Genomic DNA, 16914 nt, shown 5'->3' with positions numbered 1-16914 from the left:
TCCTGGTGACACAGTCACTCACCCTCCAAACAATCACCCCCAGAAGCAGAGTGGGTCAGCCAGGTACTCACAGCCCATAAGGAGAGGCGCAATAAGGAGATGAAGAGAGGAGTTCGATCCCAGCCGGATATACAGTGCACCAGGAGCCCACTGTCATCTGTTCCAGGCAGGGGTAGGAAGGAAAAGGGAAAAAAAAAAAGGATGTTGCAACATGAACAATGACTTTTCTTTATGGCAAATCTGAGGAGACAAGCTACCCTCCATCCCTACAGCCCAGGCTCAAGAGCAGAGCTCAGCCACCAAGCCAGAACATTTTGTCTTGAATATGGCAGCCAACAAATTGCTCAGAGTGTCCTGGGTTATCAGCAGCCCCAGCTGATGTGCTGTCCTGGTCCTGACAGCTGCTCAGGACATGAAGTCACTAGGCATGAACATCACTTTGCTACCCAGAACATACACGCACCCAGTTGCAACCCACTATCACAATCTATTCCCACATCAGAGAGAAACCTGCTCCAACTGAACGCTTTTTTCAGTCTCACCAGCCTTCCTAGTAATACATATTGAGCAGAGGCACACACAGGGCACAACTCCTACGCTCTCCAGAAAATTTGGCGTGTCCCAACACAACTACTGCAGGAGACTCTGTCGTTGGCCGTGCTGCTGGAGCCAAACACGGCTCCTTCTATCTGACAGTGCTAGGTACAACTTCACAGTGCCCAGAGGGAATGGGATGCCAAGACAGGGCGGTATACACCCTTCAAAGCATTGGGGTGTGATGACAGAGGATGGAAGGGGCTCTTAAACAGACACCTAATGAGACCCCGAGTTGGGGGAACAAAATACAGGTGTCCAGCAAAATAAGAGCAAGAGTCAACAAGCAGAGGAACAAAGGTTTCTTCTCTTCAGATTTAAAGTAGTAAAACATTAGGGTAAAGTTTTCAGATATCCCTCCATCCCTGGGAGGAGAGGGTTTTCAAGGAATCAGCAAGTCCACCTCTAAGAGGGGAGCTGGAGCCCTGAGATGCTAGAACTATCACCCGGCTTTGAAGAGAGAGTGAAGCTCTCTATAAAGTGACTCTTCTGTATTGTGAACTGATCCACAGCAGCACTAATACCACCACCTGCTCTCCCAGACAGTGACTGCTCCAGTTAGAGCACTGGGAGCAAGGAGCCTGCCTTACCATCACTATTGATGATGGAGATCAGCAGCTTCAGGTAGTTCTGTGTCTGTTGTACAAGGTCCCAGCTCTGCAGAAAAGAGAAATGTTGATGGTAAGGGTCTGTCCACAGCAAAAGGCTGCTCTGCAGTTCAGAGCCTGCCATGCTCTTGGCTTCTCTACCCAGAACAACAGCAAAACAGAAGTAACCCTGTGGCCATTCCTCAGAGCGACAGACCTCCCCCTTGGTGCGCTAATCAATCCCCCCATCCTCTGCAAAAGGCGCTCTGGTACAAAAGACCAGGCAGGAAAAAAAAATTAAAAATAAGAAGGCCATCTCTCCTGTCTGCCTGGCTGGCACAGAACCTGCTTGCCTGCAGCCCCAAAGCTCCAAGCAGACCATGCTCAGAGAGACTAATGTGAGCCAGCAAACACCTGCTGAGCGCTGACCCAGTTCCGCAGCCCCCCCGCACGTGTGCACTTAACCAAATGGCTCAGCAGCCATGTTACAGCTGTGTACGTGATGCAAGGAGCATGACAGGGTGAGCAGGCCAAGGTCAGCAGCCCGTTCCCTCAACCCAAGCACATTCTCCAAAACTCTCTGGCCCTTGCAGACGGCCCCAGCAGGCTGCCTGCAGAGGGCTGACCCACTCTCAGTGCTCCAGACAAGCACTGGACTTCTGCAGCAGCACCCAAGTAGCAGCAGCAACACAGAAAGGCTCTGAACTCCAGCACTAGAAGAGGTGCAGGTGAAAAACAGAACACACAAGCGTGCCGCTCTTGTCATGAGAAGATGCAGGGAATTTCAGTGGTCTGATCAAAGGCAGAACTAGCTCAAGGAAAATAGGCTATCACCAACACGGAAAAGGCAAGGAGAGGGACACACGTTTCATTGTGACAGTGGTAGTGGTATAAGTGACATCTGACTGCAACTGAACACTTGCTGTGTGCTTGTATGTGTGCACATGCACGTGTAGCCACACTTCAGACTACTGTCAGACAAAGCACACATTCCTCTGCCAATGAAGCCTGCACAGCAACAAAAGAGTAAGGAAATGGGGAACATACTCAGCCTGGGGCAGAAAAACACATACTTCCACAGTCTTTTATCTGCCCAATTCAACCCAATCTTGTGCTTATGCCAGAAGGAATCATCTAATCATCCGGTCTGATCTCTCTATACCACAAACCAGAAAGTTTTGTTCATTTGCCCCAAATACAGCCTGAAGCTTGTACTTGGCAACATCTCTGCCCAGAGAAGCACCTCAACTAGGGGTGACAGCTCATCACTCCTTTGGCAGCATGTTCCAACAGATCATCCTCAAAAATAACACGCAAGACTGCTTTTCCGTATTTGAAGGTCTGATTTCAGACTGCAGATATTGCTTCCTGTGCAGCTTTTCTTGCCCAGATTGAAGAGTGCTTTAGAATTAGTATTTTCTCCCTGTGAATGTACTTACACATTAATCAAGCCAACCCTCTATCACCTTTGTGATTAGCTAAACAGACTGAGAACTTCAGCTTTAAGTGAAGCACCTTCTCCAGTCTCAGATCACTTCTGCATCTATTTATTACACCCTCTTCAATTTTTAATATCCTTTTTAAAATACGGGCTGCTCAGTATTCTAGTGAACAAATTTCTAGCCATAAACAAGCTGTGGTCCCATTAGTTCTGCTTCAACACCGCAAGCTACTTTTCCGTGATTCTGCTTATGCTGGCGCTTAAACATTATTTACATCACTGACTGACAAACGCTGGCCCAGCACAGGGAGCTCTGCTCGTTCTGCGCTGCTTCCAGCCACAGAGCACAGGAGCGTGACATGCTCCAGCACAGTCAATCATCACAAAACCTGGGGGGATTGGTAGGCCCACTGATGTGTGAAATGGAGCACACGAATCAGCAGTATTACGTGATGCTCCCTGGTACAAACAAAGGTAAACCTTGAAGCCTGGGCAAGCAGAAGAGTTCAATTATCATTTGTGATGCTGTCACAGTAATAAGGAATGGAGACAGGCTATGGTCAATTATGACCTTACACTCTTCTCCCATAGAACAGGCACCTTGCACGCCCCTGAGGAAGGCACCTAGTCACTTGGCTACTGCTCGCATGCCTCTCTCAAGACTCTCCACAGCCAAGGAAGTCTGTCTGCTGCAGGCACGTGCTGAGCTAAGATTGCAAACAAGTAATACTGCTTTCTGTTTCCTGGCATGCTCCTTACCTTTGTTAGCAACATATCTCCCTAATGGACTGCAAGCTTTACACAAGCTACAGAAAAAGAGTTGACGTTACAGTCTGCTGCCTCGGGACACACCAAGCCACGGGGCTTTTGGGTAGAGGATTTCCACTGCCATTCTGAACAGTCAAGTAAGCAGCTTCGCTCCCACTGGGATGGTATGAAGTGAGCCAGATTACGGCAACGGGAGCAAGTCAGACTCCAAATCTTTACTGATCTTTCCTGAATGAATCTCCGACCTCCTCCAGAGATAGCTGCTTTGCTCACCTGGTACTCGCTCCAATCAATATTCAGAGATTGGGTCAGAGAGACTGGGATACTTAATGGAGCATCTACGTAATCCTGCAGAAAAACCCAAACACAATTGGTCAGAGAAAAGCCACGATGTGAAGGCAGCGAGTTCCAGAAAAAACAAACCAACAAATGCCAAATGGCGCATCTAGAAGAAAATGTCTCAGCAAAGCATCTTTGGATGCAAAAACCTGAAGTAGTAAGAATTAACTCATAGCCTCTTAGGAGGACTAGTGGACAAGAGGAGCTTTTCTGTGCTCCCAACAGTGAAAGTCAGGGACAAGGCATGTTAGTTTCTGAATTCCTGTAGGGCTGCACCACTCAACCATTTCCTTCAGCAGGAGGCAGAATATGAAGACGGAACAGAGGATATCAATAAAATATCAAATTCAAAAACAGGAGCAACCCATACCTGCCATGAGAGGTCAAGCATCCTGGACTTCAGGATAACGATTCATTTATTTTACATACGAGTTTTACAATGAATAATTTAGTACATTCATTATCTCTTTTGTTTGTCCTTTTCATTTCCTCCTTGTGATCAGAAATAAGCACATCACATATACACCATCACTCAGAAATTCTGAGGCAAGACTTAAGCCCAGTAAAGCCCACAGCTCTCCATTTTATAACGCTCATGTACCTGTTTCCAGTTAAATATGAGACCTTCAGCTGTATAATCCCGGTCTTTGTACTCCTTAAAAAATTCACAGCCTGCAAGAAAAAGAGATAATGAACCGTTCAGCTAACTGCTATCTAACAACTGAAGTGCCCTGTGGGATTGGAAGTGCGGGCAGCCTGGGGCTCCACAGCACCAAACCAATCAAAACTGCTGCCTGCGGGAAGAGAAGGGCAGTAATCATCAGTAGTGTGCAGCACGGCCTCCCAGCAGCAACAACCCAGAGCACTCAGCAGTGAACACACTCACACAACAAAGGGCAAACTCCAAACACACAGCAAATGTGGAGTGTGAGGGACTGATTTAATTCTTTCCCAAACAAGAGGTTTCACCAAGGAGCTGCGCTTCCCAGGGCCACTGGTTTTTGGACAGATCTAAGGTATCAGACTGACACATTGAGTGAGAAGGAACCAGCAAAAGGAGGTGTTGGCAGAGCCCTGGGGAAAGCCAACTTTCACAGGGCATCTGCTGCAGGTAACAAGAAAGGGCTTTGTCAGAGGCAGCTGTGATTGCTCTCACATTTAAGTCTCCTCTTTCAAACACCTGGATTGCCCTATCTGAAGGAAGCAGGTACATAACCACTTCCAAGGTTTCCCCCAAGCTCTCCCCTCCTGAAGTGTGTCCTTTGGCTCTTCTCAAACAACTATTTGAAGTCTCTGCTGCAAACTGCAAGTCACTTAGTCACAGCTGAGCAGCACCATTAGCACTGCGGCTGCCTGCAGGCTACACGAAACACCTCTCCCAACATACTGTGTAAGCCCCAGCAGTGCCACAGTGCCCACATTACCACAACACCCCTGTGCCAGGCACTGAACACAGGCAAGTCATGAGTAACTTCAGTGGGAAAAAAAAAACATTTTTTAAAAAAATCTTTGTGCAAGGACAGGACTGTCAAAAACACACAGCCAGGAAGCAATCTGTCAGTTGAGATTTAACTCCAATTAAACAACAGCTTAAAGCAAAGAATGGTGGATTATAGCAGTAAGTACTGGCATCTACAAATGCCAACTACCAGCCAAATGAAAAAGAGGGGTTTTCTGCACCGGAGAGCACAAAAGCTTCTACAGATACCCCATTTTAATCCAAGTCTTTCACCCTAGACAGTCATTACACTTTGCTGGGTAAAAAAAACTGGTTGGATGGCTGAGCCCAAAGAGTGGTGGTGAATGGAGTTAAATCCAGTGGTGTTGTTCCCCAGGGCTCAGTACTGGGGCCAGCTCTGTTTAATATCTTTATCGACTATCTGGACAAGGGGATCAAGTGCCCCCTCAGTAAGTTCACAGATGACACCAAGTTGGGCAGGAGTGTTGATCTGCTTGAGGGTAGGAAATTCTCTACGGGGGGATCTGGACAGGCTGGATTGATGGGCTGAGGCCACTGTATGGTTCAACAAGGCTTTGGGTCACAACAACCCCCTGCAATGCTACAGGCTTGGGGAGGAGTGGCTGGAAAGCTGCCTGGCAGAAAAGGACCTGGGGGGGTTGGTCGACAGCTGGCTGAATATGAGTTGGCAGTGTGCCCAGGTGGCCAAGAAGGCCAGTGGCATCCTGGCTTGTATCAGAAATAGCGTGGCCAGCAGGACTAGGGAAGCGATTGTCCCCCCTGTACTCGACACTGGTGAGACTGTACCTCAAATACTGTGTTCAGTTTTGGGCCCCTCAGTACAAGACAGACATTGAGGTCTAAGGAAGGGCAAGAAAGCTGGTGAAGGGTCCAGAGCGCAAGACTTATGAGGAGAACCTGAGGGAACTGGGGGTGTTTAGTCTGGAGAAGAGGAGGCTGAGGGGAGACCTTACCGCTCTCTACAACTACCTGAAAGGAGGTTGTAGCAAGGTGAGTGTTGGTCTCTTCTCCCCAGTAACAAGAGGTAGAACAAGAGGAAATGGCCTCAAGTTATACCAGGGGAGGTTTAGATTGGACATTAGGAAAAATTTTTTCACTGAAGGGGTTGTCAAGCATTGGAACAGGCTGCTCAGGGAAGTGGTTGAGTCACCATCCCTGGAGGTATTTCAAAGACGTGTAGATGTGGCACTTAGGGACATGGTTTAAGTGGTGGCCTTGGCAGTGTTAGGTTAATGCTTGGACTCTATGATCTTAAAGGTTTTTTTCCAACCTAAACAATTGTATGATTCTATGTCTGGACACTGCCTCACTCAAGACAACAGGATCTCAGAATAACTTTAGATACAAATTACAAAATAGAAGTTCTTTCAATGCAAACCCAGAAACACTAATAAGAACGTATCCTGGCACGTGGCCAGCCACTAGAGGGGTTGCTAATCCTTAAATGTGTATGCCTTAAATTCAACAGAATGCCAACATTCCACTATGGACCAGCACTGCTCAAATCAGGCAACACCTGCAGGGAGAATTTCCAGTTTTATAAGGTTTACCTCTAGCGTGGCAGTGGAGAGCTGCTAAAGGAAAGCAGCTGTCCCAGATGGCAGAAGAGGAAGGACCACTACCAAATACTGCATACAACATGAGCTCCCCATACAGTAACAACTTGACAGCTTAACTCTACACAGTCACTTCTTCCTCATTCTTTACAAACCCTACAAGAGATGTGTACGCTGTCTCTCTCGTGTTCTAAGTTTGGTGAGGCATACAGCAGTAACATATACCTGTGCTGTGCGCTACAGAAACCAGTAATACTCTTATTTTTGTACACCTCAGCAATCTGCAGAGCAGATAAACTTGACAGAAATCTTCATGCAGCTTCTCTGAATTGCCACTACTTTCTGAATATAAGGAAGTACACCTTTTTTTCAAAAAAATAAAATGTTTAAGGGCAACAACTAGTAATCAAGGAAAAGTTTGGGTTTGGATCACCCACAAGTTTTGTTGGTTTTTGTTTTTTGGTCTTTTTTCTCCCTTTCTTTGTGTGCAACAGAGAAAGGAGAGCCCTTTCTTGCAGACAGAGCTCAAGCACAGCAGTCTCACGTCAATCCTATCACCGAGCCCGACATCAGCATGCAGCAATATTCAGCTCATCTTTAAGAGTGCAGCAAGTGACCCAGCAGTGGTTGCTAGGCACAGGGACTAATATAGCCAGGGAGACGGGCTGGAGCGATCTGCATCTCTGTCGTACATTGCAGGCTCAGGTTAACAGTTCTGCCTAGCACTGGGGATATCTTAGAGTGGTGCTCTGGAACACTATGACTAGAAAATACTCTTACGAATTGGGGTTTTACATAACGCAGAGCAAGATATGTTTTGCATCAAGTAGCAGTTTGGAGTTGCAAGGGTGTCAAAGGCCATCTTAACCCCAGCTCCACCTCTGGGACTATTTCTCCATGCTTGAATTAATTAGAACTGCTGAGAAATTATTTTGCCACCTCAAAGAGTGCCTAATGCTGACTCACACTCCCAGAGCATCCAGATTTGTTGCACTGTTCTCAGTATAAAAGAGCTTCTCTCCAGGGGGAGCATGGAAAACATTCAGCAAGCCACAGTCATTTCACCACACACACACACACAGAAGTAGTTCCCAGTCCCCAGTAACGGATTGTCACCTGTCCCTTGGGAGTCCCTCTGGACACCAGTCCTGTACCTGGATATGGGATGGAGAGAAGCGTGAAATCAGCATAACGTTGAGCTTTGTCCACCTTCTCAGATGACGTCACACTGCACAGGACAAGAGGAAAACAGGAGACATTTGTAGAGTATTTTTCATGGAGAGACTAACACCCTGAAGGCTACCTGTCACATCTCCCTACACAATGACTTGACTCATTAGTGAGCAGGGGCAGAACTTACTCAACACATCCAAATGAACAGGTATAGCCCAAAACCACTAAAGCTTCCCTCTGAAAGAAATACCAGGAGAAACGACACCCTCTGTTCCTATACACAAGCAGAGGGCTCCTTTACTCTCCCCTTTCTGAAGGCGTGACTGTCACGTCACTGCAAGCTCTACAGAGAAAACGTACTCAGACTGCAGAAGACAGATGAAAGCAGCTATCTTGCCCACTGATACACCTTTCTCTGGCCTAAAACCTTGGGGTTCTTTTTACAGCATCAACTAACTGATCCTGCTGTAGTGCTCTTCCAGGGACTGCTCCCAGGATGCTGAACACACGCCCAACAGCAATTCACGTGTAAGGGCCACACTAGCTGTAACCCAAATCCTGCAGAAAAACAAATGAACCCAGACTCACTTCAAGCCAAACTTCACCTTCTTGTTTTCCACCATCAGGTCACAGATATATCGGACAGACAGGTATCGAAGCAGCTTGATGTCGTGCCCTCTGACTTTGTCAAACAGCTGTGAATCTGCATTTCTGCAAGACAGAACAAGGCAAAGCAAAATGAGCATGGAAGACTGACCACACTGAGTCTGATTCTTTGCACAATACTGCCACAGTTCTTCCCTGAATCGCTTCTAGCCATAAGCCGCATAGCACAAGCCTTGTCTCCACAGGTCACAGTCAAACTCTGCAATGAACTGATACTGCAGACTTTGTGCTTAGGGTCCCTCCCCACGTCTCAGTCCGTTCTGCAACAAGCATGTAAGATACAGAACAATTTCTCCAGCCCGGAGATGTACTTTTTGATGAAGTAAACACGTCCGATGTAATTCAAACATCTTTTAAAATGGCTCTATATATTCCTGTCTCCAGCCCTTCCCTCCAGCAAGAGATTAGCAGCTTCAGTTACACTGGGTTCAGTCAGCCATTTGCATTCAAGACTCTTTTTCAAAAGAAAGGAAAGTAAGACTCCAAGTTTAGTGATGGTTTCAAGCCTGTACCCAAAGCCCAGCCTAGAAAAGAGCAGAACTGAGTGGCTGAGGCAGTTTTGGTCCAAACTCCCTCTTCCCCATTGTTATGCATACAAACCTAAGTGCAGAATCTTCCTCTGAAATATCTTCTGCATCTGCCCAAGCATCATCAGAACCTCCTGCAAGGAAGGCATTAAGAACTGAAGCTTGTGTAAACCAACTCAATCCCCAACCTGACAAGACATGCAGATGCCTAAAAGGGTCATGGTTTGGTGCCTTCTCTCTACACATAAAGTGCTGTCAATAGTTCCCCATATTTCCTCTTCCTGAAAAGCCCCTTTTCTAACATAGCCCCCTCATCATGGCAAAGGATCTAGACAGGTCAAACCCATTATTGATAGTCAGAAGGACACCCCAGTAGTGCTACACAGTGCTTTGTCAAGCCAAGCTTCAGCTCCCACACTACAGACACCCAATACTCCCCTGAAGAGCTCACCCTAGAGTCCAGTATATCTCGCCACTGGCAGGATTTGATTCCCAGCGATTAGCCAAGCAACAGCAAGTTCTTATCCTCTTTCTTTCATTATTCCCACCCTTGATGTTTGGGAATCAGTACCCTGAATCCTTTGGGCTGCTTTACTTGCCTACATGCTTCCCATAACTCACTTTTCAGCCTCAAGTTCTTTTGTCACTGCTTCTTATGAGCTATGGCGCTCTGTCCTGTAGCATGGTGCTCGGAAATGGAGATGAGTTTCAGTCTTTGCTCTATTATGCAGGGTCTGACAGAAGCAGGTCCACACTAGAGCTCTGCATCAGCTCTCAGGAAGAGCTTGCTCTCGGGTGTAGGTCACTGTCCCAGCACTGACCAGGCAGAGAGCAACAAATGGCTCCTCACTCACCTGAGAAGATATAGTTGTAGCCAGTGCGTCCATAGAGCTCTCCCCAGCCGGCCAGCGTTGCTGATCTGCAAATATGCTGGAGGAAGATTTTGTTATTAACCACACATGCTCCAGGAGTCTTTCCTTTATCATGTCTCTGGCCTATTTGCTGTCACGTCTCATAGAAATGGTTGGTACCTACAGCTACCGCCTCTCAGCAGTCTCTCCTGCAACTCTGGTCCAGATCGAGTTCTCCAAACACATCAAACTCCCTTTATCTGTAGCTGGTTTTTAAACCACATTTTCAACTCCAGCTCTCCAATTCACTCATACAGTCCATTCCTGCCAAGTTAGCAACATCCATGCTCTGTTAATACCCTGCTTGAGCCTTATTTCCACATTCCTGTGGATAAGATTATGGATGGTCCCAGTAGGACTCCAGGCAGTTCACTCCTGCAGAAAAAGGTCATCAGGTTCGATGGCTTCAGTCAAGCTAGATTAAAATTGTCACAGGTGTGATTTTACTATTCACACAGTGTTTCTAAATTGAACTAAGAAAACTGAATTAAGCTGCTTAAATTCTAAATGAGACTACTCCTACAGGGCTTCAATACAGTTTAAGTAATCCACATAAAAATGAATCTAATTTCACTTTCTTACAGATCCCCTTGCAGACGAGCCCACACATTCATAAGACCATTTGTTCAATCTTGCCTCCCTGGGGAATAGACAAGGGAAATTTCTCTTTAGAGAGAAAAGTTACTCAAAGGGAGCTCACTGCTGGGAAGAGTAAGGGGGAGAAAGCGACAATAGTTGTCTTTCCCTTGTCAAAGACCAAGTATCTTTGGTCCTTCAGAAGGGACATACATACGGAGAAAATGTTAGCTCGTTGGTGCAACACTCATGACATGGTGGGGTAAAATAGCCTGAAGTCCCCAGAGATGATTTATGCAGCCTGGACGGCAAGTGCTATCTACTACTACAGGCTGCCTGCTCGTAGCCAAGAACAGATTTTTACAGCGTTCAGAAAGGTGACAACCAACTGAAGATGTGGCTGCGCAGTTTAAACGGCGGGGAGAAAGGTCATTTTCTAAGACAGGTAACCCATAAAGCTTTACCTTTCCCTTGTACAGGATGACCGGGCAAACAAATCGTCCTCTACACCTTGCCATCTTACTTCGGTTGATAAGGTCCTGCAGCTTGCCAACCTGCACAGTGCTCTCAAACCTAGAGGACAGAGATTTGGTTCAGTACACAGAGCATCTTCTCACACATCTTTCAGCGAAGCTGCTACAGACACCCGGGGCTGTAATCCTCATCCCTTTCACCTAGAAGCCAGCTCTGAAGCTAGCAAGTGAGAGGACACTTCTTTAAGAGTTGCTTCTGCTGCTATACAACATATGGATGCTTTTCTGTCTCCTTTTCTTTATTTTGAAAGACCAGCTGCACAGAACATGACAAGAAGCATCTTCAGGAGCTGGCAATGTAAGTAACACCAGAATGGTCTGCTACAGACTAATGTGGATTACAAATGTATGTTCTGCTTTCTTCCCCACCACCTTTCCATCCAAAAGAAGCTCAGCACTACCATCAGAGTGAATTCACTACAGAATGTTAATTTTGCAAGGAAAAATAAATAAAATGGAGAATAAAAGCTTGAACACCCAATGAACCTTAGTTCTGGTCACTCGAGCATTTGTGTTGCTGGCTACTTAGACAACTGTCTGTAAATCAGCTAGTGGGTTGAATGGGATAATTAATGTCAGCCGCATCTGCGTAACTAAATTTTGTTTGGTTTTCTGGTTAAAGTTAAAACAAAAACGTGTTCCAAGTTGGACACATTTTGGAAGCAAGTTAAAATTGCTGCAATTTGTCCAAGTACCAGTTTATATTTGATAGGAATCCAAACTGACTTCTGAACTACACAGACCTCCAGGAGGAACCATCAATGCAGGGAGGACTTGAGCTTCCACAAGGAATTGGAGAAGCAGCCAGACTGACATAACAGAAACCAGATGAAGTCTAGACACATAAAACTGCATGGCCATGCACTTGAGATGGTTAACAAGAATTCCCAGTTAGCCCTTTCCCGTAGTGGAACTCAGTAGAGGAGCCTAGATGAACTGGCTGATCTCTGGATGCTCGTACATTACCAGCACGGTAAGTCTGAAACAAACGGACAAATAAGATCACAGGAAACTCTCAAATGGAAAGGAGAAGTACCAGCATTACTGAGCTGAGCTAAGGCATCTGATTCTAGTGATCTACGCACAAAAGGCACAGCAAGATGATTAGGATGGCCAGGGGACAGTCTATGCTGCAAGAGAAACCACCGTGGATTGACTGGCAGAGCAGATGAAGCGAGGACACAACAGTCTATGCATTAGGGTGAAGGAGAGGACTTACAACAGCGGGGGAGAAGAACTCAAAGGCAAAGGACAATGCTGGCATAAGAACAAATTAATACCTTTATGCTGGAAGTTAAAAGTTGCTAAGCTTCAGAATCAGTGAGAGTGTGGAGCAAATTACCTGCAGCTGCCATTCTGGGAAGGATTAAAAAAATGAATCTATTATTAACATCAGAATTGATCTGTTTATGGAAAATATTACACAAGGTGGTGCCAGTGGAAGCAGGGAAACAGCAAACAAGATCTTAAAATCCTACTTTTTTTTTTTTTAAAAAAAAGGATTCAATTCTCAGAATCCATAGTGAGGCTTAAGGTTTTTCACGGTTCCCTATATACACAACTATTTTGGCTGTCCAGCTCCAAAGAGCTTTGACATATACCAGAATTTAAAGAACAAGAACCGAAGCTAATCTTCTTTACACGTTGTGGACATGAAGGTGCTAAGTGCAAAGACATGAAGATGCTAACACAATATACTTTACATGGCAGTACATTAGACTACGTGCAGGCATGAGAAGCCCGTACCCCATCAGCACAACACAAACCCTGCTCATCGCTGTCACTGCAAACAGTCAAGAGCTCCACAATCTGCTTCCCTCCTCAGAGAGCACGTGAGTAACACACCCCACAGGAACAGCCTGTGAGCAGTTTGAGAAGAGATGCCTTTGTGTATAACTCCCAATACCAAACTATTTTGAAATTTTGAAAGATTCTGATGTATAGATTTGGTTGTGGGGTTGGTTTTAAAAGAGATACATCCTGCACTCTGCTCCAGCTGTCCTTATGTTTCCTTTGCAAAAGCAAATACAGGGGGAAACCAAGAACTTTAATATGATGTTATCAGAATAGCTCTGGGGGACTGCTATGTCCAGAAGCTGGAATTCAGCAAAAATCAAATGCCTGGAAGATCCGAAATTATGAGAGAAGCATCTCCCCAGGAGGTGAGACAAGACAACAGGTTTCATCTCTCAGCACACTGTGCTTCCCCAGAGAGGTGTCGCAGCACTGGGGAATGAGTCCGAGCAGCTTGGCAGGGACCTGGGACACGGGGCGAGCGGGAAGCCCAGCACCCCGCTGGGGTCATGGAAGGAAGAACCCCTCTCCCAGGCTCCCACTCCTGCTCCTTGGGAAGCTGGCACGCGCAGCAGAGAGACCTGCTCTGTGATCCATCACAGCTGTGCTACAAACGGGGCTCTCGGATGGTCTCAAGAACCATCATCAGCAAAGCTAGAGATAAACAAGAGCTAGAGAGAAACATGGCATGTAAACACAGTTGTACCAAGACTCCTGTAGTAAAGGGAAAGGCTGCTCTGAAGAACAGGTGCAACGCTCTTACAGGGACAAGTGATTAAATGCAGCACACGTAGGAGTAAAATCTACTGAAAAAGGTTCAGAAAGCAGAGCACTCTTCAACAGCAGTGTGGAAGATCATCATTAAAGCTGCTTGGCACAAGGCAGAGAATGAGGTGGAAGGAATGATGGGTATCTTAAATTTTTCAGTCTTTCAGGTGTTTTGTGTTTGTTTTTTTTTTTCTTCAAGAGTTTGTTTTCCAGAAGATACTGCTGGGCAACCTTACCTCCATAGTAATTCCCTGTCCACCCACCCCCTAAAATCAGACCCCAAACCTGGATCTTTTTAAATGCAAGGAAAACATTTCCTGTAAGAGCAAGCAATTGTTTTGGCAACTGTATATTTTAGACAGACCTGAAGCAGAGATACTTCTCTTTGGGTAGCCAAAACAGCATTGGAACCAAAGCATTCCTCTCACATTGTTCAATTATGTGCAACTGTGATCATATGTGGAGTGCAGACACATAACAGGATCGTCAGGTGAAACCAAAGACGTGGCCTTGTCTGAGATCTGGACATTTTCATCAAGCACGATCACAGTAACTCTAAGACAGCGAGTAAAAAACTGAGAGCATCCCCCCATTTCCATTTCCTACAGCATCTGCCCACTCCTTCTGGGGGGACATCAGAGATTTCCCAGCACAGGGAAGGCACTCCTGGCCAACAGACACGCTCTGCTACTTTCTGTGGCTCCTTGCGAGCAGCACCAAGGGGCATAAAGGCCAAAACCATACACCAAATTCCTCCTGCACCTGCCCAGATTTCAGAGTGCTGTTAGCAAACTTTGACGAAGCAACACCCTTTCTTCCCCCAGCTGCCCAGTCACAGAATGAACAGGATGAGGAAACTGATCTGGGTTAAAAATATCCTTTTTTTGCTGGTTCCCTGCATGGCTTTAGAAGCAGCTGTACCAGCAGAACCGATGGGGCAGCACAGAGTTCGCATAAGTGAGAACTGCTTCCAAAAAACCTTGGTACTCTCAGAGGTGTGAAGCATCCCACAGGCTTCAGGGGATCTTACCAGCTAATTAAGAACATTACAAAGATGAAAGGCAGCCAAAGACACTCAGTCCTAGAGGGAGTGTCCCGTTCACTGGAAGAGGTTCTTGCATTCTGTAACACAAGAAGTGCAACAGTCTCTATTTCATAATTATTCTATAGTACAGTGATGAAACTAAAAACTGGATTTGTCTAAAAGTTACTTTGTGGCTTTTACAGAGATTATCACCCAGAAATCAGGAGGAGAGGGATGATAAAGGGTAGTCTGTTTCTGTGACTCTCTGGGACAAATCAAGACTTAGAAAGAACAGTATTTGAAAAGTTAATTGCCACTGCTGGCTTGCAAAGTCTTGGAATAAAATACGGTACCAAGTGTAAGTACACTTGTTTGGAATACTCATCAGAAAAATTAAGCATCCTTTCCTCTTGAAAGAATGTGAAAAACAGAAGCATTTGGTTTCTCTTCCCTAAAGACACTCCCAGTTACATTTACTGCGTCAGACTTCAGTTTCCCTTTTTTTGCAGCCAGGGGTTTAATCGTTTCTAATCTGATCTAACCGTTAAGCAGAAATTCTCCCACCTGGCAATCAGATGTGCCTGTTTTCCAAAGACCCCCTCCTACAGCACTCGGCCCACGTGCCAGCATGGTTTGCCTTCCTCAGACAAAGCAGCTGGACATGCGAGGGGAACTCGGTGACCACCCTCCTTTTGAACACGTTACCCTTGTCGTGGACACGGTTAAGACTGCAAAATTGCGTTACATTTTGTTGGAAGAGAAGATAAAAAATGAGAGGCTGCCGTTAGAACTACAGGGAGAAGCTAATGCTCAGCCAGAAGGGAGACCGACATGATTGTGGGTCAAAGTCCAGAAAGGCATTGGCTTAGACTTGCACTAAACTGCAAGCAAGCATTTCCCATTAACTCACTAAACATCAGCGCCCACTGACCCACATACCGGGGTGGGAGCAGACTATTTCTGTTGAGATTGTCTTGTCTGTCCAGCCCCTACCAGCCTCCCCTGCCCCAAGATACTCTCCAGACTAAAATTTCTCTAATCAGAGGCCTTCCAGCCAGACCACTGGCACTTCATCAAGACAGGGAGAGCATCACACAGTCCTGCTCCCAGACACGAGCTCTTTGAGTCTCTGGGCGAGCTGCAGCACGGCAATCATTAGGATCCAGGACTGTGCTCAGGTGTACGCGAGGACAGCACGCAGCGGAGTTGGGCACCCTGTTCCCTTCACACCCCTCAAGGTACAGGCTTAGCTTAGCAGCTTTCACCAAGGAAGCCTAAGAGACTTGGGGAGCCCGGAGGAGCTCCACAGGAGCTTGGCAGCGAAGCGCAGCCCTGGCAGGCAGCGAGGGGTGTCCCGGGAGCGGCGTACCCGGCGGCTGACACCGCCGGCTATAATTAGCCGCAGCGCAGCCTGGCGGGGCTTCCCCCGGCCGGCGGGAGCCCCGGAGTGGCAGCGGCTGCCGCCAGGCGTGAAAGTTCCCCAGGGCAAAGCGCGAAGCCGCCCCCGCCGGTTGTCAGCCCTACGGGACGGGGGTCGGGGGGTACCGGGGGGGCCCTTACGGGTCGCGGCCGGCGCCGGCGTCGCGCTCCAGGAGGACAATGTGCCGCGGGTAGTGGGCGCAGATCTCGCCGTGCGCGTTGGGGATCACGCTGTAGCGGTAGTCACGGCCGAAGAGCTCCAGGCACCGCCGCTCGATCCGCTCCACCTGCGCACAGTCACCGGTCAGCGACCGCGGCGCCGACACCGCTCCCCCGCAGCACCCCCCCCCCCCGCCCCAGTCCCGACCCCGGCCCCCACACCTTAGCGGCGGCACCGCCGCCGTCCTTGGCGCGGTACTGTGCCCGGGAGAACTCCAGCAGCAGCTCAGCCAGGGCGCGGTCCCCGGAGCCCGCCGGGGGGCAGCCGCGGGCCGCCGCCGCCATCCCCGCCCCGCTCACCACCACCGCCGCCGGCCCATGGCCCCGCCCACGCCCGCCGCTTCCGCCCGATACTGCCGCTTCCGGTCTGCCAGCCAATCACCGCCGCGCGCGCGCCGCGCCCCTTCCGCCCGCCCGGGAGCGTCATCGAGGTGCGACGCGCTCCCTGTCGCCGCGCCCCGTTCACGTTCCGGGGCTACCGAACCCTCGCTCTGGGCTCCCTGATTCTCTCCCCACCCCACCCCCCCTCCTCCCCTCCG

General features: G+C 47.8%; 1 protein-coding gene across 5 annotated transcripts in view; it reads right to left on the bottom strand.

The window, feature by feature from the left end:
* MTMR14 (myotubularin related protein 14) overlaps positions 1–16693 on the bottom strand; it is a 34201-nt gene extending 17508 nt beyond the window's left edge. For 3 of the 5 annotated variants that reach the window (XM_074835673.1, XM_074835675.1, XM_074835674.1), the window contains exons 1-11: positions 16538–16693; positions 16298–16443; positions 11083–11191; positions 9986–10061; positions 9205–9265; positions 8527–8649; positions 7920–7993; positions 4331–4401; positions 3664–3738; positions 1185–1251; positions 72–157 (exon numbers count right to left, since the gene is read on the bottom strand). In XM_074835673.1, coding sequence (XP_074691774.1) covers positions 72–157; positions 1185–1251; positions 3664–3738; positions 4331–4401; positions 7920–7993; positions 8527–8649; positions 9205–9265; positions 9986–10061; positions 11083–11191; positions 16298–16443; positions 16538–16660 — 1011 coding nt within the window. In that variant the 5' untranslated portion in view covers positions 16661–16693. Of the gene's footprint in view, positions 1–71; positions 158–1184; positions 1252–3663; positions 3739–4330; positions 4402–7919; positions 7994–8526; positions 8650–9204; positions 9266–9752; positions 9878–9985; positions 10062–11082; positions 11192–11894; positions 12078–16297; positions 16444–16537 lie in introns of those variants that run through there. The other 2 variants (XM_074835677.1, XM_074835678.1) reach the window with 2 other exon arrangements.
* Between the last annotated feature and the right edge of the window lie 221 nt (positions 16694–16914).

Source organism: Strix aluco, chromosome 11 (genome assembly GCF_031877795.1).
Source record: "Strix aluco isolate bStrAlu1 chromosome 11, bStrAlu1.hap1, whole genome shotgun sequence".
Classification (NCBI taxonomy): Eukaryota; Metazoa; Chordata; class Aves; order Strigiformes; family Strigidae; genus Strix; species Strix aluco.
This window is presented reverse-complemented; position numbering and strand designations above follow the sequence as displayed.